The 20,794-nt window shown below is 52.9% G+C and overlaps 1 protein-coding gene across 14 annotated transcripts in view; it reads right to left on the bottom strand.

The window, feature by feature from the left end:
- Positions 1–386: 386 nt before the first annotated feature.
- The window catches only part of ASAP1 (ArfGAP with SH3 domain, ankyrin repeat and PH domain 1), a 344,867-nt gene continuing 324,459 nt past the window's right edge, over positions 387–20,794 (bottom strand). For 8 of the 14 annotated variants that reach the window (XM_021088909.2, XM_085021651.1, XM_085021654.1 and 5 more), the window contains 6 exons: positions 18,153–18,323; positions 10,691–10,760; positions 9,484–9,542; positions 4,966–5,444; positions 3,299–3,421; positions 387–1,378 (listed from right to left, as the gene is read on the bottom strand). In XM_021088909.2, coding sequence (XP_020944568.1) covers positions 1,304–1,378; positions 3,299–3,421; positions 4,966–5,444; positions 9,484–9,542; positions 10,691–10,760; positions 18,153–18,323 — 977 coding nt within the window. In that variant the 3' untranslated portion in view covers positions 387–1,303. The remainder of the gene's footprint in view (positions 1,379–3,298; positions 3,422–4,965; positions 5,445–9,483; positions 9,543–10,690; positions 10,761–18,152; positions 18,324–20,794) is intronic. The other 6 variants (XM_021088918.2, XM_085021652.1, XM_085021656.1 and 3 more) reach the window with 1 other exon arrangement.

The raw sequence follows: 20,794 nt of genomic DNA, 5'->3' as shown, positions 1-20,794 counted from the left end.
TTCCCGGCAGGAAGAGCGTGTTTCACAGTGCAATTCATAGCAGCGTTCAAAGACTTGGTTATGAATTGACTTGAAGCTGACGTGTCTACTGCACAGAGCTGGAGATGGGAGAACTTATCTATGACTGGGGTTTTGTGGAGAGAGTGGAAACAAGCAAAGGCTGGTTTCAGCACCAGGATTCTGCAGCGCAGGGCAAGGGTGTGCAAAAGTGACTCGAAGTCATCAACTCCTTGAACAATCTTTTAAAAGTTTAAATTGAACAAGAACAAAACGAAGAACTGAAAACTGACACATCAGGGGCAGGAACATTTGAAGGATGTTAACTCATAAAATGATATGATATGTAAATTCATTGAGGAAGCCAAATGACTGACTAGAAACAAATGTTGCAACCTTATAATTTCTGCTTTAATGGCAATCGAGTTTAAAAAAGTACAGTTCAACTTAACCACACTATTCCTTTATAAAAGGCAGATTTCAGGTAAGCTTCTAAATGCATGCATAATGTAGAGGCTAACAGTTTCTGGCAGTCCTTGGTTCCTGAAAGTTGAACTTCATCAGATGTGTTTTAAACTTCTGTGAAAATAGTTATGAAGGATATGTTATTTTTGCATAATGAGGTAATATCTCAGGGGCGGGCACTCATCCTCTTAAGACAGTATAAACCCACTTGTCTGACCTTGCACGAGGCTGTGGGCACTGCAAAATGCCACCAAGGTTTTGGGTCAGTGGAGATTTTGCTGAAGGAGTAACACTTACATTTAACTGAGCACTTTTCTGTAATAAATACCGAAGGAGGTTTTTGGAGCTGTAAACTGTGTACACAGATAACTACAGGCTGGTCTGTCGTGGAGCAAAACGTCTCACCTGGAAAACAGAACCCACCTCTTGGCTAATGTTGCATTTTCAGTAACACAATGGAGAATACTGCATTGTGAGGGACAGGGAGTCAATGCTATGCCCTTCGACGGTGGCTGGAGACCACTTCTACTTGCAAAGCCAGCAGTTCCTATATTCCTGTTTTTGTTGGTTTGCTTGGAAAACAGCAAGGAGAGAGATGTACGTGCTAGATGCCAAGGATGGCTTTGGCAGACCAGTAAGGCGCACCGGGTCCCAAGGCTACCCTAATACTGGCGAAGGCAGAAGACCACAGGTATTTACAGCACACGCTCTGTTCCCTCCTGAGGCGGCCCCTCCGAGCTCCCTGTTCAGTAACAGCAGCTATATACACGGTGTGCGCAGGGGGAGTGGACGCAGCAGTCTGGCATGACGGAGGCGGACAATCTCAAGGTTCTGCCTGGTGCTAGTCGGACAGGATGTGGACGAAGGACACTGGAAAGACCCCCTTCCTCTCGGGCTGCCCTTCGATGTGTCCGATCTGCAGGGAGAAAGGAGAGGCGTCGGAGCACCCAGAGCGGCGCCAGGGAAACGCTGCTGGGGACTGAGAACCTGACTGCAGGCTGCTGTGGGTGAAAGGATGTTGGGAAAGTTTGAGATTTTTTTTTTCTTTTCCTTGTCTTTTTGCCATTTCTTGGGCCGATCCTGCGGCATATGGAGGTTCCCAGGCTAGGGGTCCAATCGGAGCTGTAGCCACTGGCCTACGCCAGAGTCACAGCAACGCAGGATCCTTAACCCACTGAGCAAGGCCAGGGATCGAACCCGCAACCTCATGGTTCCTAATCGGATTTGTTAACCACTGAGCCACGACGGGAACTCCGGGAAAGTTTGAGATTGATGGGGGCAAGTTTTATGGTCTGCTGCCTAAATCTGTAAGCCACGGTCATGTGCCAAGAGCGCCTGATCATCTCAGTTACATCGGCATCAAGTGCCTCGGAGAGAATCCTATCACGAGAAAGGACAATGACACGCACTGGCTTCAAATGACAACTGCAGAGGCCAGCTCTCCTTTTCCTCTGGGAAGTGCCTGCCACCCAGAGGGGGGCTGGAGCAGGAGCTGGGTGTCCAGCTGAGGGCTGCTTCCTTTGTCCAGCAGGACGGTGACCGTGTGCGGTCACCCGGATGGTGGCGTTCATGGAAAGGCCTGGCCGATCCACCTCGGGGGCTCTTGGTTGGCCTGAGTCCTTAGACCTCCTTGTGAGGGCGGGTCACTCATGTCCCACCTTTTGGAGGAGGCAGCTGAGGCTTACAAAGGGGACACGCTTTATCCAGGGCCATGACGTGAGTCACTCACACTGGGACTTCAGAGTCCACCTCTCTGCCAAGAGTCTGAGAGGCCCCTCCAACAGGTTCCGTGCCAAGAGCAGGCCCAACTCTGCCAACAGAGAGGCCGAAGCAGCCTGGGGCCACCCCCAGCTTAGCAGGAGAGGGAGAGGGAGAGGCAGGCAGGCCAGGGCTTCTCAGCCTCAGCCAGCACTCCTGACACTGGCGCCAGAGAGTGCTCTGTCCCGGGGGCTCTTCTAAACAGGCAGGATATGGAGCAGAAGCCCTGGATTCTACCCGCCAGATGCCGGCAGCACCCGCCCTGCTCAGGTCTCGATGATCAACCGGCCTCCAGCTGTTAGCACAAGTCCCTGGAAGGAAAACTGGCCCCGGCTGGAACCTCTGCTTCAGTCCAAGGAAAAGCCCTACAGCTGTGACTGAGAATCTGCAGAGGTCACTGTCTGGACCCAAAGGAGGAAAAGCCAGAGGTGCACGTGTGTGTGTGTGTGTATTTCTGATACCAGCAGGCTCTGTTGGCTCAAATGCAAACCACTGATCTCGGCAGACAGAACTGGGTCCCTCTGGGTGGGAGGGGCTCAGGCTGCCAAGGAAGCAGCGTTTCCTCGCTGGGTGGGAAAACGATCACGTGGGAAAGTGCAGGAAGCTCCCGCCACCGCGTCTCTGCCTGGCATCGCCGAGGCTCATGCCCCCCACAGCCTGGACCACCGTGGATACATCGGCCCCCCTGCAGCCACCCAGAACCCGGGCATGTCCAGGAACCTCTGATCTCCAAGCGCCCTCCCTCCTTGTGGGAGCACAAGGCCTTTCCCTCCCGACACCTGGACAGCAGGTTTTCATGGAAAAGGAGCTTTCAGAAAGACTCTCCTCCCACCGTCTCCCGAAGTCACATGAGGATGCACGTGTCCCACTTGACAGGGAGAGACCTGAGGGCCCGATTAAGGCCTGGGCAGAGCTCGCTAGGACGCACAGGAGCGCCCGTCCTACATCTGAAAAACCGGAACACACCCAGAGCTCGCGGGCTGCTGTTTGATCAGCAGGGTAAAGCGCGGGCGCTGCGCATGCGCTCCCCCGACGTGGCAGCGGCGCGCTGGTACCTACCCACCACGCTGGTACCTACCCACCACTCCTGGTCCTCCTCCCCCGTGACCACGATCACCTCGCCCTCCATGAAGGTGAGCTCGTCGTCGTTGTCGGCCTGGCAGTCGTAGATGGTTTTCACTCGCCTCCCCTTACTCTTCCCCTTCAGGAAAGAAACTGGGTTTTAGTCCACAGGACAGACGGAACGGAAAGAGGCACACAGCGACCTTGGGTGGGAGACGCGACCTCGCCGAGCTTCAGTTCCTCTGCCGTAAGAGTCGGGCAGCCCTCGGGCAGGCGCCCCCGGCTGCGGGTGGCACCCATGACTTCCATCGGAGCGCAAACGGCATAGGCACGGAGATCCAGCTTCGCCCAAAGCCATGAAGCCTGTGGCCGGCCCCACCCGACGGCAGCTCGTGGAGGCTGCAGACGGCCTGGGGAAAGGCGATGCGAAGCTGGGCGTCCAGTCTCTGCACGCTGAACGTGCAGCGTAAACACATTTCTCAGTCCCCCCTGGCAAAGCACCGAGTCAGCACACGCGGGTTAAACCCCGCAGGGGCGGCCCGCAGCTGGGGAGACTCCAGGCAGTTCCCCAAAATGCTTTAGTTTTTGACCCATTTTGACTCAGACTTTTCATTTGCTGGATTCCCAGTTCTTTGCAAACAGGAAGCTGGAAATAGAGAAATGATGTCTGGAGGCTGTTTCTGACGCCCAGTTTACTCAGTAATTAGTTTAATAATAATAATAAAAAAAAGGCAAGGTGTATCTAAAAATTTTAGGTCACGTGCTTTTCCTCTCTGTCCACTGGTGTCTCCCTGGGTCACCCTGGGAGACCTGCTCCATTTCACAGGCCCCTTCGCGGGCTGTGCTGGAGCTGCTGGGGTCAAAGAAGCCTGTGTGCAACTGTTTATAACAGGAAGGGTTAAATGAGATACTATAATGGTAAAACATGGAGTCGAACACACTGGAACACCGTGCAGTCAGGGCTGTGGGTGGTGCCTGGCCATCCGGGGATGGCCCTGGGGAGACGAAGCAGCTGCAAGGGGCGTGCACACCGTCTCCCACCGGGCAGGAGGGTTCCACTTTCCTCACTCTTCCTTCAGTACCGAAGTGACACCCTTTTACTGCAGCATTGTTTTTATGAGGAAGAGGTTGTGAGCAGAGGCTTTTGGTCCCCCCAACTAACCGTGCTCCTCAACCCAGGTGCTGGGCCCTTGTGGGAGTGGGGCCCTGGGCAGGACAGACCACACTCCTGCATCTTCCCGGGGGCTTCATTTTTCCAAAAAAAAAAAAAAAACAAAAAAAACAAGTTTTTTTTGTTTTTTTTTGGAGGGGGTTGTGCATATTTATGTTAACAGTAAAACTGGGAGACTTCAGCCAAGTTCTCTGTTGGGGCACCATCTCTGGGCTTTGCGTTCAGCTCCTCCGGGAAGATGTTAGGAGAGGGAGCAGGTGGGAGAGGCTCAAAACCCGAGGGCACTGTCTCCCGGGGACCAGGATCCCGGAGGGCAGCCACCAGCTGAGTGTTTACTGGGCCTCTCTGCACCTCATTGCCCATGACCTCAGGCACCGGCTCAGCTCTGTTCTGCACATAAGGAGACTGAGGCTCACGGAATGGGAGTAAGTGGCCCAGGCCCTGCGGTCACAGGGAGGGCAGGTCCTGAGGCCAGCCTGCTTCCTGACCCCCAGGCCCCGTGCCCCACCTACCGTGTTGATCTTCCTGGGCAGCGGCACAGGTGTCTCGGGCAGGGTGGGCGTCAGGTCATTGGCGTCTTCGGACGCTTGCTTCTGGATGTTTGGGGACAGGTCTGCCGGGTGTGACTTGGGGGTGAGCTCCAGGGGCTGAGCCTTGGGCGAGGCGTCTCCCGCCGGGGGTTTGGCCAGCAGGTCTCCCAGCTGCGGCTTGGGCGGCAGGTCCTTCATCTGCGGCTTGGGCGGCAAGTCTGAGAGCTGTGGCTTGGGGGGCAGGTCACCCAGCTGCGGCTTGGGGGGCAGCTCTCCTGGCTTAGGTGGCAAGTCTCCAATTTGGGGTTTGGGAGCCAGTTCCGTGGGCTTCGGGGGTAGGTCTCCAGGTGGTGGCTTCAGGGGTAACTCTGCCAACTGGGATGATTTCTGGAAGATTTCGGGCGGGACGCCGGCTTTGTCGAGGGAGAGATGATGGCTGGTTTCTGTTTTCCTTAATGCCACTGCAGGAAACAACCAGAAAGAGGGGTCACTGGATGGGGGATGCCCTGCCTTCCTCCCCCTTCAGGGTCACACAGAGGGGACCCCACCCAGAGGGAGCGCCGTGCAGGCACACGGAGGCCTGTTTGCAAACAGGTCAAGAGCTGGAAGCCTGGGAGGTAAACACATTACAACAGAAGATTTTAAGTCTCCATTATACAAGAACAGGATGTCCAAATTTTTAATCCAGAATTGAAAAAAAAAGAAAAAGCAAAAACCCCACAACTATACACACAAAACAGATTACAAAAAAAATGAAAAGTATAATTAAAGTTTTCCATAAGCCTACTGCCTAAATGTAGCCATTTCAAGTATTTTGATGTATTTCCTTCTGGACTTTTCTATATATTTTGCACAAATAAAACAGTTATCTGCTTTTATCTATACACTGTTTTAGCAAGAATATTTGCATATTAATAAAATTCTTTTTTTCTTAGGGCTGTACCCAGGGCATACGGAAGTTCCCAAGCTACGGGTTGAATCAGAGCTGTAGCTGCCGGCCTACACCACAGCCACAGCAGTGCCAGGTACGAGCCGCCATCTGTGACCTACACTGCAGCTGGTAGCAATGCTGGATCCTTGAACTCACTGAGTGAGGTCAGGAATTAAACCTGAATCCTCATGGATACCAGCTGGTTCACTATCGCTGAGCTACAATGGAAACTCCCTGAACTGCATTAACTCTGAAGGGCAGACAAGCAAGCTTCTCCCCAGAGCTGGATGACACCAAGCAGCACGCTGCCAGAGTGAGGCACACCACCAATAAAAAAGGAGTGAGAATTCCGGCCCCTCCCCAGTCCCCGGAGGTTATGGTGCAGCTGGATCAACAGGCAGGACAGGTGAGACAAGTGGACTCGGTCCTCTGAGAAGCTTTGGGGCACAGAATGGGGCCTGCCGAGAAGGCCCTCCCTTCGGCTGCAGTGGTTCTGCTCCTGAAAATGGACTCTACGGACAGAACCGAGGAGGAGGCAGAGAAGGACTCGCAGCACACATTTCCAACAAAAGGGGGTGCCAAGGCCAGGGATGGCGCCCAATTAGCCAAAGAGCAAGGGGCCTGACGACATTCACAAAGAGCTCACGAACACGTGAGAAATACGCATGTTGAAACCTATGATGCAGAACCGTGCTTTCACCATGATGACAGATGCAGAAGAATGTAAGGGACCAGTGAGCTGGGTCGCAGCGCAGAACCATGGAGACGCTGTTCAGGTTGAAAGATCCCTTGAAGTTCCTATAATATTTCCTTTTTTTTTTTTTTTTTTGATTTTAATTCTTATGTCCCCAATACAATTTTTTCCCCCTACTGTACAGCATGGTGATCCAGGTACACATACATTCTCTCACATTATCATGCTCCGTAAGTGACTAGACATTTTTTAAAAAAATTCAATATTTCCTTTTAAAACTCACTTAAAAAAAGGGTTCTGTGCTGCTGATCCCTAGATGAGAAGGCTTTAATTAAGCCTTTTAAGAGGTGCCCAAAGGAGCTCAAAAACGGGTGATGTTTGGGAGGGAGAAGGAGTGGAATGTGGCCAGGACAGTCCACGTGAGAGTCCTGCTGGTGGCAGGTGCTGCGGAGGGGTGGGGGGGAGGGCAGGGCAGGGCAGGAGCACTGGCCCTCTCAGCATCCCCGATGCCTTCTGCTGCCAGCTGAGGCGGCTCAGAAATATACCTTGTTTTTCAGGGAACCACTGGCTGGATGGGCCAGGAGTGACCTGATGTAACATGGATGACCCTGGCTGTTCTGTTGGGGACAGGCTGTGGAGCCCGGGGAGAAGCAGGCAGTCTAGACGTGCACTGTAAAAATCCAGACGAGGGGGAGTTCCCGTCGTGGCGCAGTGGTTAACGAATCCGACTAGGAACCATGAGGTTGCGGGTTCGGTCCCTGCCCTTGCTCAGTGGGTTAACGATCCGGTGTTGCCGTGAGCTGTGGTGTAGGTTGCAGACGCGGCTCAGATCCCGCGTTGCTGTGGCTCTGGCGTAGGCCGGTGGCTACAGCTCCGATTGGACCCCTAGCCTGGGAACCTCCATATGCCGCAGGAGCGGCCCAAGAAATAGCAACAACAACAACAACAACAACAAAAAGACAAAAAAAAAAAAAAGAATCCAGACGAGGGAGGACGGTCCCCGGGGCCACAGTGAGCGGAGGACACAGTGAGAAGCGCCTGGACATTAGGGTGGAGGGAGAAGCCAGTGTGGAAGCTCATGTGAGAAAGGAAGGGGTTGGGCTTCTCCCTTAGGGTTTAAGGCCCAAGCCCTGCACTGGGCAGCATCGCCTGCATCAGGTGGGAAACGCTGGGTGACGAACAAGTTTGGGGGGGGGTGGTCAGAGGTATCCTGACATGTTTAAGCTGAGAAGCTTATGAGACACCTGAGCAGGGGCGTCATGCCCGCTGTTGTGTGTGTGCTTAGACGGTGGAGGGTCCCTGGGGAGGACCCAGAGTCTGAAGAGAGGAGACCCCACTGAGCCCCTCTGGAGGCTGGGGATGAGAGGAGGGGCCAGCAGAGGACAGACAGTCCGTGCGGGAAGAACAGCACCGTAGCCACAGGCCAAAGGCAGAGTGTGTCAGAGGGAGAGGGCATCTGGCCGGGAGAAAGCCGGGCACGGGCTAAGGCGATGGCCGAGCTTGACTGCGGGCTGGTCGTGAAGTGCTTTTAACGGAGGACACTGTTTCATGTCATGGATGGATCTTGGCTTTGACTATCAGCAACTGTGAACTTCAAACAAAGAGGGACCATCAGAGGGCACTGCTGCCTGGGAAGGAGTTTGCCGAAGCCTGAACTTGGGTCTGATCAGGTGTCCAGTTGACAGGAAACACAGAGGAATGTGTTAAGTGACACATGCAGATGCTGGTCAGCAAAAGCTACACTTTCTGAAGCCTGACCTCATTTTATCCTCACAAAACCTGGTGATGCAGGTGTTCTGGCCTCCGTCAGAGGTGAGAAATCTGCAGTTTATGGAAGCTTCTGAGTCCCCTGCTCAGACCACACAGCTAGTAAGCAGTAGGGCCGGTACGAGTTCTTAGGTTTCTTTACTTTTGCAAGAGCAGAAATGCTACCTTGGGATTCTAATGATAGATCTTCTGAAAAAGCACTGTATATATTTTTTTTTTTTTTGTCTTTTTGCCTTTTCTAGGGTCGATCCCTCGGCATATGGAGGTTCCCAGGCTAGGGGTTGAATCGGAGCTGTACCCACTGGCCTACGCCAGAGCCACAGCAACGCGGGATCCGAGCCATGTCTACGACCTACACCACAGCTCATGGCAACACCGGATCCTTAACCCACTGAGCAAGGCCCGGGATCGAACCCGGAACCTCGTGGTTCCTAGTTGGATTCGTCAACCACTAAGCCACAATGGGAACTCCAGCACTGTATTTTTAAAGGAAAAGTCTGGTGTTTTCTTTTTTTTTCTGTCATGTCTGTGGCATGCAGAAGTTCCCAGGCCAGGAATGGAATCCAAGCCACAGCAGTGACCAGAGCCACATCAGTGACACTACACTGCCAAGCCCTTAACCACTAGGCCACCAGGGAACTCCTTAAAAATTTTTTTTGGAAGTCGGTGTTTTGTTAATTACAAAATTTGAGCATATAAATATTTTTCTTTCTTTCTTTTTTTTGTCTTTTTAGGCTGCATCTGAGGCATATGGAAGTTCCCAGGCTAGGGGTCACATTGAAGCTACAGCTGCCGGCCTACACCACAGCCACAGCAATGTGGATCTGAGCTGCACCTGCGACCTACACCACAGCTCACAGCAACGCCAGGTCCTTAATCACTGAGCAAGGCCAGGGATCCAACCCACGTCCTCATGGATACTAGTCGTTACTGAGCCACGATGGGAACTCCAATATTTTTCTTCATTGATCAAATATTAACTAGGCCTCCAGCTGCTGCTCTAGGCATCGGGGGCAGAGCAGGGACCAAAAGAGACAGTTACCCCTGTCCCATTGGAGGGTATAGTGACGTACCAATTACATGCAACTGTGAAAAAGAGAAATCTTACCTTTCTGAGGTAGTTTAGGAAGAACTCTTGGGCCAAGGGCAGTCTTTGCAGAAGCAGTGCTAGTTAATAAATAAGAATTAATTTAGGATCTCAAAGTGCTATAAAATCAATAGTGATATGTTGTTCAAAGACACTGCAGGAGTTTAGGGAATTGTCTAGCTAAAACCTCTTTCACAATTTCTCTAACAAAAGACTACAGTCTATTTTCCCTAATTCGGAGCTGGCCTGGATCTCCCCGAGGTTTATCTTTTTATTCTCAAGTCTGCGAAACGGAGTCAAGAGGGAACGTAAGAAAACAGCCACCGCGCAAATGATGAAGCCCAGCTCCTCCTCTTGAAGCCTCTCCCCAGAGCTAACGGCGAAAGCGCGTGGCACCTGCAGACTGCCACCCCCGAAGCAACTCATTTCACGTGACCCCGCGACATAACCTCTTGTCATCCTCGTTTTCACAAGAGGAAGCCAGAGCCTGGGCAGCCTCAGTGACGGGCAGCAGGGCCCTGGAGGCTGGTCAGGGGTGGAGCGGGACGCTCAGAGCCAACAGCTTGGGTCTCTCGCCTCCAGACGTTCCCGCAGCTTTTCCTCTCTTTGGACGACTTGTAAACAAGCTCAAGCCCCCCCACCCCCACCGCCACCACCAAAGTGCCGGCACTGCAGGTGGCATCTCTTAGCTGGAATCCACTCCTTTCCTTTAACAAGGAGGGGCTGTAAGGGTTCTTAGAGGACACTGGGAGCACCGCAGACCCCGAGAGCAAGAGCCGCCAAGCGCTGGGCTTGTGTCTGCCAAGAGGCCTTTTTTGACCTCATTCATCCTTTTCTGTCCTCCGGTGGCCTGAGAACTGGCCCCCCCCACACCCCGCTTTCTATCCTAATTGCATTTAAAAGGGCAGGAAAAGCCAAACCAACCAAAGAGAAAACAGAGTCCAATAAAGTAGACACAATGCACGTGTCTTCCATCCTGGCCCACAGAGCACCCCCGGTTTTCACTGCCCTTCCCTCGGCTCCCTTGGAATCCCGCTGCCTCTGGGCTCCCAGAGGCTGAGAGATCAAGCTGCTACTGAGTTAGAAACAATAAACACGAGAGAGCCCTGAACATTTCTAGAGGGGGTGTTTCTGCCTCAGCGTCTTCTTAGGGAGGCACACCTGCCCACCACGGATGGGAGCGTGACAATCCCCCCACCGAGGTACGAGGTCAGGCGGAGACGCTCACCTCGACTGCTGGGACAGGCCCTCAAACTTGTTTGCCGTCTTACTGGATGATGATGGACCCACGTCGTTACCTGGGGGGGGAAACCAAATGTGAGAAGGTGCATTTTCAGACAAAAATTGGAAACGGAGGACATAGGATTTGGCGGACAGGCTCCCCTCAGCATCCAGAAAGGAATTCAAAAGATTCAAGCCAGAACAGTACGCATTTCTGACACTACAAACTCAAGCCCTGGTCTGGGCCGTGACATTTCTGTTGCCATTAAAGGTTAAAGTGGTGACTGCCTGTTCCCCAGCAAGGCCTCCGAGGTCACAGGACGTGAGGGATGTCCTGTAGGCTCAGGATCTTGTCCTGAACTTGGGGGCAGGGCCAGAAGAGTGAGGTTCCCATGCCTGGGGACCACTACGGGGCTCCAAGGAACCAGGTTCAGAAGCAGCGCACCACCCACAGGGCTGTGGGTGGGGGGACACCAGTATTCAGCAGGGTGGTGGTGACCGGCCGTCTGCTGGGCAAGGCCCTCAGTCACTAATTCACTCTCCATTCATCCAAACACGAGCGTTTACGAAGCATCTATTACATGCAAGGCATGCACAGGGCGCAGGAGTCACAAAGCAACTAAGACATCCTGCTCTTCCAGAGCACAAGATCCAGCCTTCGAGAGGCACACGCTCTAACTACACGGATAACGTGGACTGAAACGGATGCTGGACAGGGCTGGTGGCTGTGAAAATGAGGAGGAAACAGTGTCGAGAGCTAACTGGTCAAAGGGACAGGCATAGTCCCCTTTGGGGGACATGGGCCTCAAACAGTGACTTTTTGACCCACTTTTTGACGAGGGAGCGTCGAGACCAGATCTGTGGGCTTGTCCAGGAGAGGCAGAGACTGGCTACAATCAGAGTGGGCTCTTCTCTGGCTCACTCCACCCTGGGAGCAGCCCAAGCGCCAGGCACCCACCCAAGAGGGATCCTGGGAGCCTGCAGAGCATGGCAGTCTCGGGTGCTGCTCCCTCTCCCCGCCTGCCCTCATCACCCCAAGTGCCCCTCCTTCCGCAGAGCCCCTTCCCCTGCCTGCAGGCCTGCCTGCCCTGATGGGTGGCACTGATGGGCTGGCTGCGGAGGGGAGGGGAGGGGGCAGGGCCAAGTGAGGACCTGGACGAACACTCAAGGTTCCTGTGTCTGCTCCACGGCATTGGGGAGCTGGTTCCATTCTTTTTTTTTTGTCTTTTGCCATTTGTTAGGCCACTTCCGCCGCATATGGAGGTTCCCAGGCTAGGGGTCGAATCAGAGCCGTAGCTGCCAGCCTACGCCAGAGCCACAGCAATTCGGGATCCGAGCTGAGTCTGCGACCTACACCACAGCTCACGGCAACGCCAGATCGTTAACCCACTGAGCCAGGGCAAGGATCGAACCCGCAACCTCGTGGTTCCTAGTCGGATTCGTTAACCACTGCGCCACGACGAGAACTCCCCATTCTCTTTTTAACAATGAGGGAACAGGGTGAAGTGAACCAATGGCTGCAGGTCACGTGCTAGGAGTCCTGTACGCAAACATTTGTGCTTTTCATAACCCATCATGACCCCCCAGCAGGGACATTACTAACAGAAACTGCTCTGTATTGAGCACTTACTGGGTGAGGTCCTGTGCTAAGTACCTCACGGTCATTTCGTCTTGAGCTATGTGACAGAACTGCCTTCCATTTCATATAAGAAGAAACAAAGAAGCCCAGCCCAGCCCAGGGTCAAGCCGATGTTAAGGGTCAGAGCTGAGCTAAGACGCCAAGCCGCCTGTCTCCAGGGTCAGTCCTAAACCACCACTCTCCCCTCCCGCCAGCCCCACTGACCGAGGAGGGGAGAGGCTGGCAGAGTGCTAAGGTGGGACCTCCTGGAGACAAGAAGGAAGCTAAACCAGAGCTACCAGGGCCAAAGACTTTCAAACAGAGCTTTATTTTATTTTTTTTACAATTTTATTTTAGTAAGACACTCCTTCTAACCATCAGTATTTCCACGAGTTTGTAACTTAATAGCCTCTCAAGACATCCTCCAAGCTGAGGCTTCCCTCAAGGCAGCAGGGCGTTTCTTTCAGCACAGCGCCCTGTAACAGAATCTCACACCTGCAGATGTAAATGGGCCAACCAACCAAAGTGAGGGGAATACACTGTTGCATGTATTAAGTGCCTTTCTGGGGGGCACACACCCCAAACCAGAGATTCTTAACCCCATTATGCCTGAAATGGAATATGAGCCCAAGAAGGCTGCGACGCCCCCAGCTGTGCTCGTCGTGCCTGCTCACTCTGCTGTCAAACAGCTGAGCCATCATGTCAGGGGGCTGTGGCCCCACACTCTCAGGCCCCATGTCAGGGCCCTCATTTAACCCTCCCCTCCGGCCACTCTCCAAAGACACTGTTCTCCTGCCTCTGCAGCTTTGCGCCCTCTGTTCCTTCTCCCTGTAACACCAAGCCCCTCCTACTCGGGGTAAATTCCTTTGCAACCTTCAAAGAGCATCTCCAAAGGCAGTTTCTGAGCATTCTTCCCAAGCCAGACTCCCTCCCTCAGGCAAGCCTACAACCATTAATCAAAGAGAACTGTCAGGGTGGAGATTCCAGAGCCAGACAAGCCTGGCTTTGAATGCCAGCTGCACCACGAACCGGCAGGCCTGAGTTTTATTACACTGCTTTTTCCACTGAGCCTCAGTTCCCTCAGCTGTAGAATGGGAGTAAGAGCACCTGCTCCACTGGGCGAGCATCACAGGCGAGGAACTGTGGCATGTGGGGCACCGTGCTGGACCACAGGGGCAGGACCCACATGTGACAGTTACTCCCAGCTCTCCGAGGGACTGTCCGGAGATGGGGTTTAGCTCCTCAGTGAGTGGGTGTCTCCCGGATGGAGACCGAAACTGTTCCTCCCTGCAGCCCCACTCCCCAGCCGTGTCTGGCACAGAGCCGTCACCCGGAGTCGCTGAGTGAAGGCGGGGCCCTCAGAGCCAATGCCTCCACGTCCGCCCACGGCCTGCTCCCGGCGCACCTGGCCTGGCAGACACCTGTGGTCTGGCAGATGGCAGTCCTGTCCTTCTCTTAGCTCAGCAAAGGCCACCTGCCAAGCCTGGGAGAAAAGTGCCGCTTCGAAACATTTCCAGAAATAGGATAGCATCAGAGGGAGGGCGCAGAAGCACGGAAGCGGCTCAATCCGCATTTCTTGCTCCATGCAATTTGCGAAGGACTCTGCTGGATGACGGAGAGATGTGTGGGAGCGAGGGCTGGACACAGACGTCAGGCGGGCCAGTTAAACAGCTGTGGCCAAGACTCGAGGTCACTTACTAAAGCTCAGAAGCTGGGGGCCAAGAGTGTGGAGTGAGAAGAGGGCATTGCCCAGCAGTACCTGGAACACTGGCTCGAGGGGTCTTCTGGAAGAATGGGTAATTCGAGCCTTGGAGTCAGAGATAGTTCAAATCCCACCTCTGAAGTTATTGGACCTGTGAGCTTATGCCAGTCACGTGACTTTCATACTTCAATTTCCTCATCAGTAAACCAGGGACAATGACAATCCCTATCTATACTTAATACAGTAACATACAACCAAGCGCACAGTGCCTGGTCCATGGTGAACAATCCATACATGCTAGTAGCCATTATAATTTCTAGAACTGCAGATAAAATCAGGCCGGGCGTGGAGGAGAGACATATTGGGAGATCCAAGAAAAAGAAGGAATAAAGAAATCTCTATCCCAAGTCACTTTTATAAGCAGAAGATGTGGGTGCTGCAGACATTTCAAATACTGACCCTTTTCACTGGAAGGTCTTGAAATATGAGAAGTGAATCAAGTCATGGTAGTTTTTCATCCATAAAAAAAAAAGAAGCTCATCCAACTTTAAGCCCCAGTGGCCCAAGCTAAGGAATGTACGTGATTCCCAGAGGTCACTTAGCCAGGAATCAGTGGAGTACAGATCAGAACTCGGGCTTCCAGAAAGTTCGTTCAGTGCATGTTATTGTTTCCCAGGCTATGTGCTGTAAGCACTTCTCTGAATACCTGACAAAGGACGGAGGTCCCAGGGAAGCTGATCTCAGGTAGTAATTACAAGAACACCAAGTATAACCAGAGGCTTAATCTATGGCCACGGAGAACAGGAGAGCTGGCTGCATTTTTTTCTTTGCTCTCACCTGTAGGAATGTCCATGTCAAATCCGTGGTCTCTTTCTGGCAGCCGTATGTGACCTTACGCTACGAATTTTGTGAAGAGATCACACACCTGATTCATCTTATTTTGGTACTTTAATTCTCCCTTTGTCTTCATTTCCTTATTAATTTGAATTGTGTTAAAATGTGTATTACTCTATTAGAAAGTATGTTATAAACAACTTTTCTCCAAAGGTGAGGTCTGAAGTGGTGACTAGCCACTTCAAAAACCAACAGTCCTGGGAGTTCCCCTGTGGCATAGCAGGTTAAGGACCTGGTGTTGTCACTGCAGTGGTTTAAGTTTGATCCCTGCCCTGGGAATTTCAACGTCCTATGGACACAGCCGCAAAAAAATAAAAACAAAAACCAAAACAACCTAACCTCCCCCCACAGTGTTCCCACAAAACCCAAACCTGCCCAAGGGCCTGCTGTCTTCTGGTTAAAAGCCTGCCTTCTGCTCATCTCAGTGCGCCATGCCTGGGCTCTACTAGGTGCCACGGACACGGGTTCTGGCTGGGAGAAAGCCCGGCATGGCCTCCCCACATGTCAAGGCTCCGTGCTGCAGAAAGACGAGGCGGTAACAGCTTGTCTACTGGCCGGGCCACCTTCTCCCATCCCTACTTACAAGCAAACAAATGCCAAGATGAGGGAACAGCCAAGGGAACCATGGGCTGTCACGTGTAGAACTCAGAGGAGCACGGAGAGGGCAGAGGGCACGGGGGCTCCCAGCCCACAGGATCCCCACTCACCCGAGGTGAGGGCCTGGGCCAGAGAGCGAGCCTTCTGCATCACAGTGGCCGTTGCTAAAGTCACAGCCCCCGCATTTCCTACTCTGTGGGACTGAGAATTAGATGCGTGCTATTAACAAGCCCCACTTCCAAGGCATGGGAGAAGTCAAAGGTAACTGCTCAAAGCCAAGGGCTACCAGGCGGTAGAGATGGATTCGAACCCAGGCAGTGTGACACTGGGTCTATGCGGGGGCTCCACAGAGAAGCAACAGCATGTGCCCTTGTGAGCAGTACCCTGGGAGAGACAGGTGTACACAGAGCTGCGGAAGGTAATCTCTGCTTTAGTAGCAAGTCTGGCCCCCGCCTTTGGCTTCTGGACCACGAGGTCAGCAGGGGACAGGCAGGGATAAAACCCGCAGTGATCACACAACATCCAGCACGCAGACTGGGACCAGAGCCACTGCAACAGCTGCTCAGAGGCCCGGCAGACACTGTCAACAACATCTCACCTGTGCACACACAACCAGCTCAGGAGAACAGCCCCGACGGCCGCAGAGCCACCTGGGGCTGTTTGGGCGAGACCCCCCGAGTCCACGACGCAGACAACTGTGTTACTTTTGCGTGGACAGACTGATTTTTGTCCCTTGAGGCTGGTGAGAAGAGGCAGCCCGCGGCTTCCAAAGCCCGAAGGCTCCCTTCTCACCGTCTAAGGCACCACATCACTCTCATAAAGGGGTGACTCTTAGTGGAAAATAAAATGCCCCTTGTTCACAACAAAAACACCAAAACCAAGCCCAAACCCAACACACAGCAGCTGCTGGTCCTGCTGCTGTCATGTGACAGACACCTAAGAGGCCAACTCTCAAGCCCGAAAGCTGGGCGGTATAACTGTACCGTGATGGAGACTGTGAAGCACAATATACGACACGGAAATAAAACCCGAGTAAACAACGGATCAAAGCTTGGTGAAATTTGAAAAGAAGGTTAATCGGTGATTTACGGTGTGAAAATCTGCAGGAAACGCGTGACCTTCAGTGGAATGTTCTTTGGGGCAAAGTCCCTTTGGACAAACCCTGGGGACTCCGGGAGGCCTGGTGTGGGGCCTCTGGCAGCGGCAGGGACCTGCGAGGTGCTGATGGGCACCTGGGCCGTGCCCTCGACCGCTCCGCCCGGCTCAGCTCATCAGGAATCGACTGTCAACACCCGCTGTCCCCTGTGAAGCCTCGCTGTGCAGCTGGACACCCTGGGTCAGCACTTCCACAGTGTCTGGTTGGCACAGCACCCTCAGGGGAGAGAGCACATACCACACACGTCTCCCCGCCCGTCTCCTCCCTGGACTACGAGTCCCTCGAGCATGTGGGTTGAGACACCCAGACCAGAGGCAAAGGCGAGCAGAGGGACCGGCTGAACAGAGACGTGCCGTGGCACTTGGGCCTCGTGACACACCGGTGAGCCAACCTGCAAGTGGGCAGAGTGGCTTTTTCCAAAAGCCCCCCAAGTTCAGAACAACTAATATGGGCTTTATTGACGAAGCCTTTGCTGAGTAACCAATCAGGTACAATGAAAACACAACCAAAAATGCCACAGCGCAACTCCCTGGAGGAGGAGATGAGATGTGCAAACCAGTGAAGCCAGGACCCCGTGGGCACCAGGAGACACTCGGCTCTTGACTGAAACTGCTGGCAGGCTGGTGCACCAAAAAGTGGACAGAGATGGAAACTGCTCCTTGTGGATGGACCTTTGTTATCTGCTGTCAGTGTCACTGAAACAGTAAACTCCTAACTGGCTCTGGGCAGGTTTATTTATTCCCAAGTCATGATTGAGAACCTACCGCACACCAGCTTGATGTGAGGCTCAGCGAACACGGACAAGACCAAGACAGACAAGGTCCCTGCTCCCGTGGGGCTCACATTCCAGGGACCAAAAGACCAGAGACAAATAAACTACCCATCCGTGGTGATACGGGGCCTGAAGGCCATAGGGAGTGACACGGAGGTGGTAACGGGGGCTTCCTGGGAGCGGAGGCCGGCCAGGGAGACAGACATGCAGGCTGAGAAGGACCCCGGGAAGCCAGGCTTTCAAGCGTGTGGCAGGGCCGCAGGGAGGGGTGGTCCCGGGACGCGGAGGGGAAGGCAGGCCGGGGAGGCTGAGCGGAGGACAGGGGCCGGGACAGAGACCCGGAGGGCGAGGGGCTCACGTGTGCCTGAAGTGCAGGGTGAGGGGTGCCCGTGGCCAAGCACAGCTGGAGAGGAGCCTTCCAGCTGCTGTGAGGGCACGGCGCCCACGCTGAGCTGCAACTGGGGCAGGGGGCTTGGGGGACGGCTCCTGAGCACCGTGTCTGGGGCACGCACATGCTCGGCACGTTATTACAGTTTTCCACGGGATGGTGCATGTTTCCCCAGATGCTTCTTGACTTTCCGAGGCTGTGCAACCACACCATCCACGCCCTCATGCAGCGCGCAAGAGCGGGCTGAGCCGCCTGCTGAGTGCGCGCTGCGTGGCCACTGTCCCCTGAGCCCCACGCGCTGCCTGGCCCGGGCAGTGTCGGCCTGACTTGAGGATGACTTACCCCAAGGAACTGCGCCTTTGTTTGGGGGCCCGTGAGGGAGTGGGCTGGGAGGGTCGGATAGGGTTCTCTTGTGTCCGGGTGGCGGGGGAGGAGGCCTCTTCTTGGACAGGGTGGAGCTGCCACTAGAGGTCTGGGTGCTTAGAGGGAGTGTTGAAGGTGGGCCAGGTGGACCTGGAAAGGAATCGAATGGGGCAGGAAGGTTAATCCCAGTCTCACAGACACCACAGCCCGTATGCAGTCACTCCCCCGCGTCCAGTGGGGGGCTATACACAGACAGAGGCACCTGGCTGGGCACGGCCAAGTCCCTCAACCTGGGACCTCTCAGAGAGGGTTTTAAAAACTGCTGGTAGAAAAAGGAGTGCGTGCCTTTGGGGAATCCGATGTCAGTCAACACAGAACAGGACAAGTTTTAGAGCGTCATTTGGATACAATGGAGAAAACAAAACACACATTTTAAACCAGTAACTCACTGGAATCATTGCAAAACCGAGTGAGGAAGAAGGAGCATGGCACTGCCAGTGAAATCGATGGAGAAAGAGCAGAACGTGGGCTAAGCTTCCGATGGGCCTCGGCTGGAAACATGAAAAAGGATCTACAGAGCAGTTTTTCTCTCCATGACAACTTTTTTAATCAGCAAAATCTGCCTGAAGTTTTTTTTTTTTTTTTTTGATGGATTTTATAAATAATGAAGGCTCTACTATAAAGGCTTACTTGGAAAGAAGGGAAATTCGAAAACCCTTTTTTCCTCAAATTCTGAAATATTCTAGAAATCATCAACCCCCTATTATATCATAGGGAGCCTGAACAAGTTAAGATACTGATTTCTATAGATACTTCTATATATTTATTGTCTGTTTTTGGGCCGCACCCACAGCATATGGAGGTTCCCAGGCTAGGGGTCTAATCCGAGCTGTAGCCACCGGCCTATACCACAGCCACAGCAATGCGGGATCTGAGCCGCGTCTGCGACCTACACCACAGCTCACGGCAATGCCGGATCCTTAACCCACCGAGTGAGGCCAGGGATCGAACCTGCAACCTTATGGTTCCCAGTCGGATTCGCTTCCGCCGCACCACAACAGGAACTCCCCCTTTATAGATATTTTTAAAAGTCTCAACTTTCTCCAGAGATAACGACAGGATGGCAGTAATGACATTAATACACCTCACACACACACAAACCATGACTGCAAAAAGTTGACTTTTTGAACTAATGTTTTAAAAAAAAACGGAGTTTGGTTGAATTTTTTTTTTTTTAGGGCCACACCGAGGCATATGGAAGTTTGAGATTATTACCAGATATACGGTTTAAGTGCGTTCATGAGCAACAATCAGCTTCTGCAAACATTAAAAGAGGAAAAAAGGGAAAAACAAAGAAAGCTAGGAACACTGCCACACCAAGTGTTTCACACAGGAGAGTAGGTACCTTGTGATCCAGAAAGGCTCCAAAAGAGCTTTTTACAGTCTGTGTATTAAGAGAAAAGCTTAATTACTGCTGGCCTGCCTTCCTTGGGAAAATAAGCTTTGCTATTTCCCATGATCAATTACTGGTCAGTACAGCACTGCTTAAACCCTTGTTTCTCAAAATTAGTCTCATCTTAGAAATAAACACTGTTAATCTCAGTAAAAGGGTCATCTGCTTCAGGATTAAAGGGCCCCGGTTGTAGCATTTATTCTCAGTCCTGTTGATGGGATGGCCCGAATCAATGCCTCGTTCCGGCACGCGACCCTGCAGGTTCAGAAACGATTTTATTTCTGTAACAAGGAAGTCACTGTCATCACAGCCTTGTGTTCATCTAACACGGCCTAGTTTTCAAAGTGTGTGTATGTGCTACTCCCCTTGATTTTCCTAACAACCCTGTGAGCAGTGAGGGCGGGAGTAACTGGCCCCATTTTGCAGCCAGGAAAGCAGGGCTGGGCAGGATCACAGCTATGCAGCCATGAGGGGCAGCGGCTGGGCCACGAGGCAGGTCCCTGGGAACGGCAGGAGCTCACCCCGTCCTGAAAGGCAGGCCAGCATTTCCTGGGCTGGGGGACACGAGGAAAAGAGCAACAACAACAACGTTCAGCACGAGGAAGCGTAACTTTCCTCTGGGAAAAAAAATGGAGAGTAGATAATAGACAATGGTGAGACTCTCCTGCAGTTTCATCTTTATCGCCATCTAGGGACGCTCGGATGAAGTGCATCTGAAGGGCCATTCAATCAGTTCCAAACCCAAGCCTGGAAATTGCCTGAGATTCCCCATGGAACCTCCAGGCAAAGTTTGTGCGTGATTTTAGGAGCGATCAGAGCAGAGCTGTCCTGTAACCACAAACCAAGCAAAATCAAGCCTCCTGCATCATTTAAGACACACGGGGATTAGTGTTCATGTCATCACAGCCTTCTTACTTTCTTCCTGTCAGCTGCCACCATCTGAATTCTTTGTCTTTGCTCACTTGATTACTGCCTCTCCCCCACATGCTGCAGGTTCTAATAGGGTCAGGCTTTTCTCTGGCTTGGTGCAGAGTAAGCCTAATTTAGTAATACAGTGTGGAATAAGGGCATGAATAAATGGCTCCTTCTCTGGTGTTAAGGCTTGCGATCCCTAAATAAGGCAGACCATTTCACTTAGGTCAAGGGATCAAAAACCAGGGAGAGAGGA

This window comes from Sus scrofa, chromosome 4, assembly GCF_054392235.1.
Source record: "Sus scrofa isolate SSC_HxYL_T2T_F1_AM1 chromosome 4, Sscrofa_HxYL_maternal_Yorkshire_Landrace_v2.0, whole genome shotgun sequence".
Taxonomy (NCBI): domain Eukaryota; kingdom Metazoa; phylum Chordata; class Mammalia; order Artiodactyla; family Suidae; genus Sus; species Sus scrofa.
Note: the sequence above shows the minus strand (reverse complement) of the source record. Positions and strands in the feature narration are given on the sequence as shown.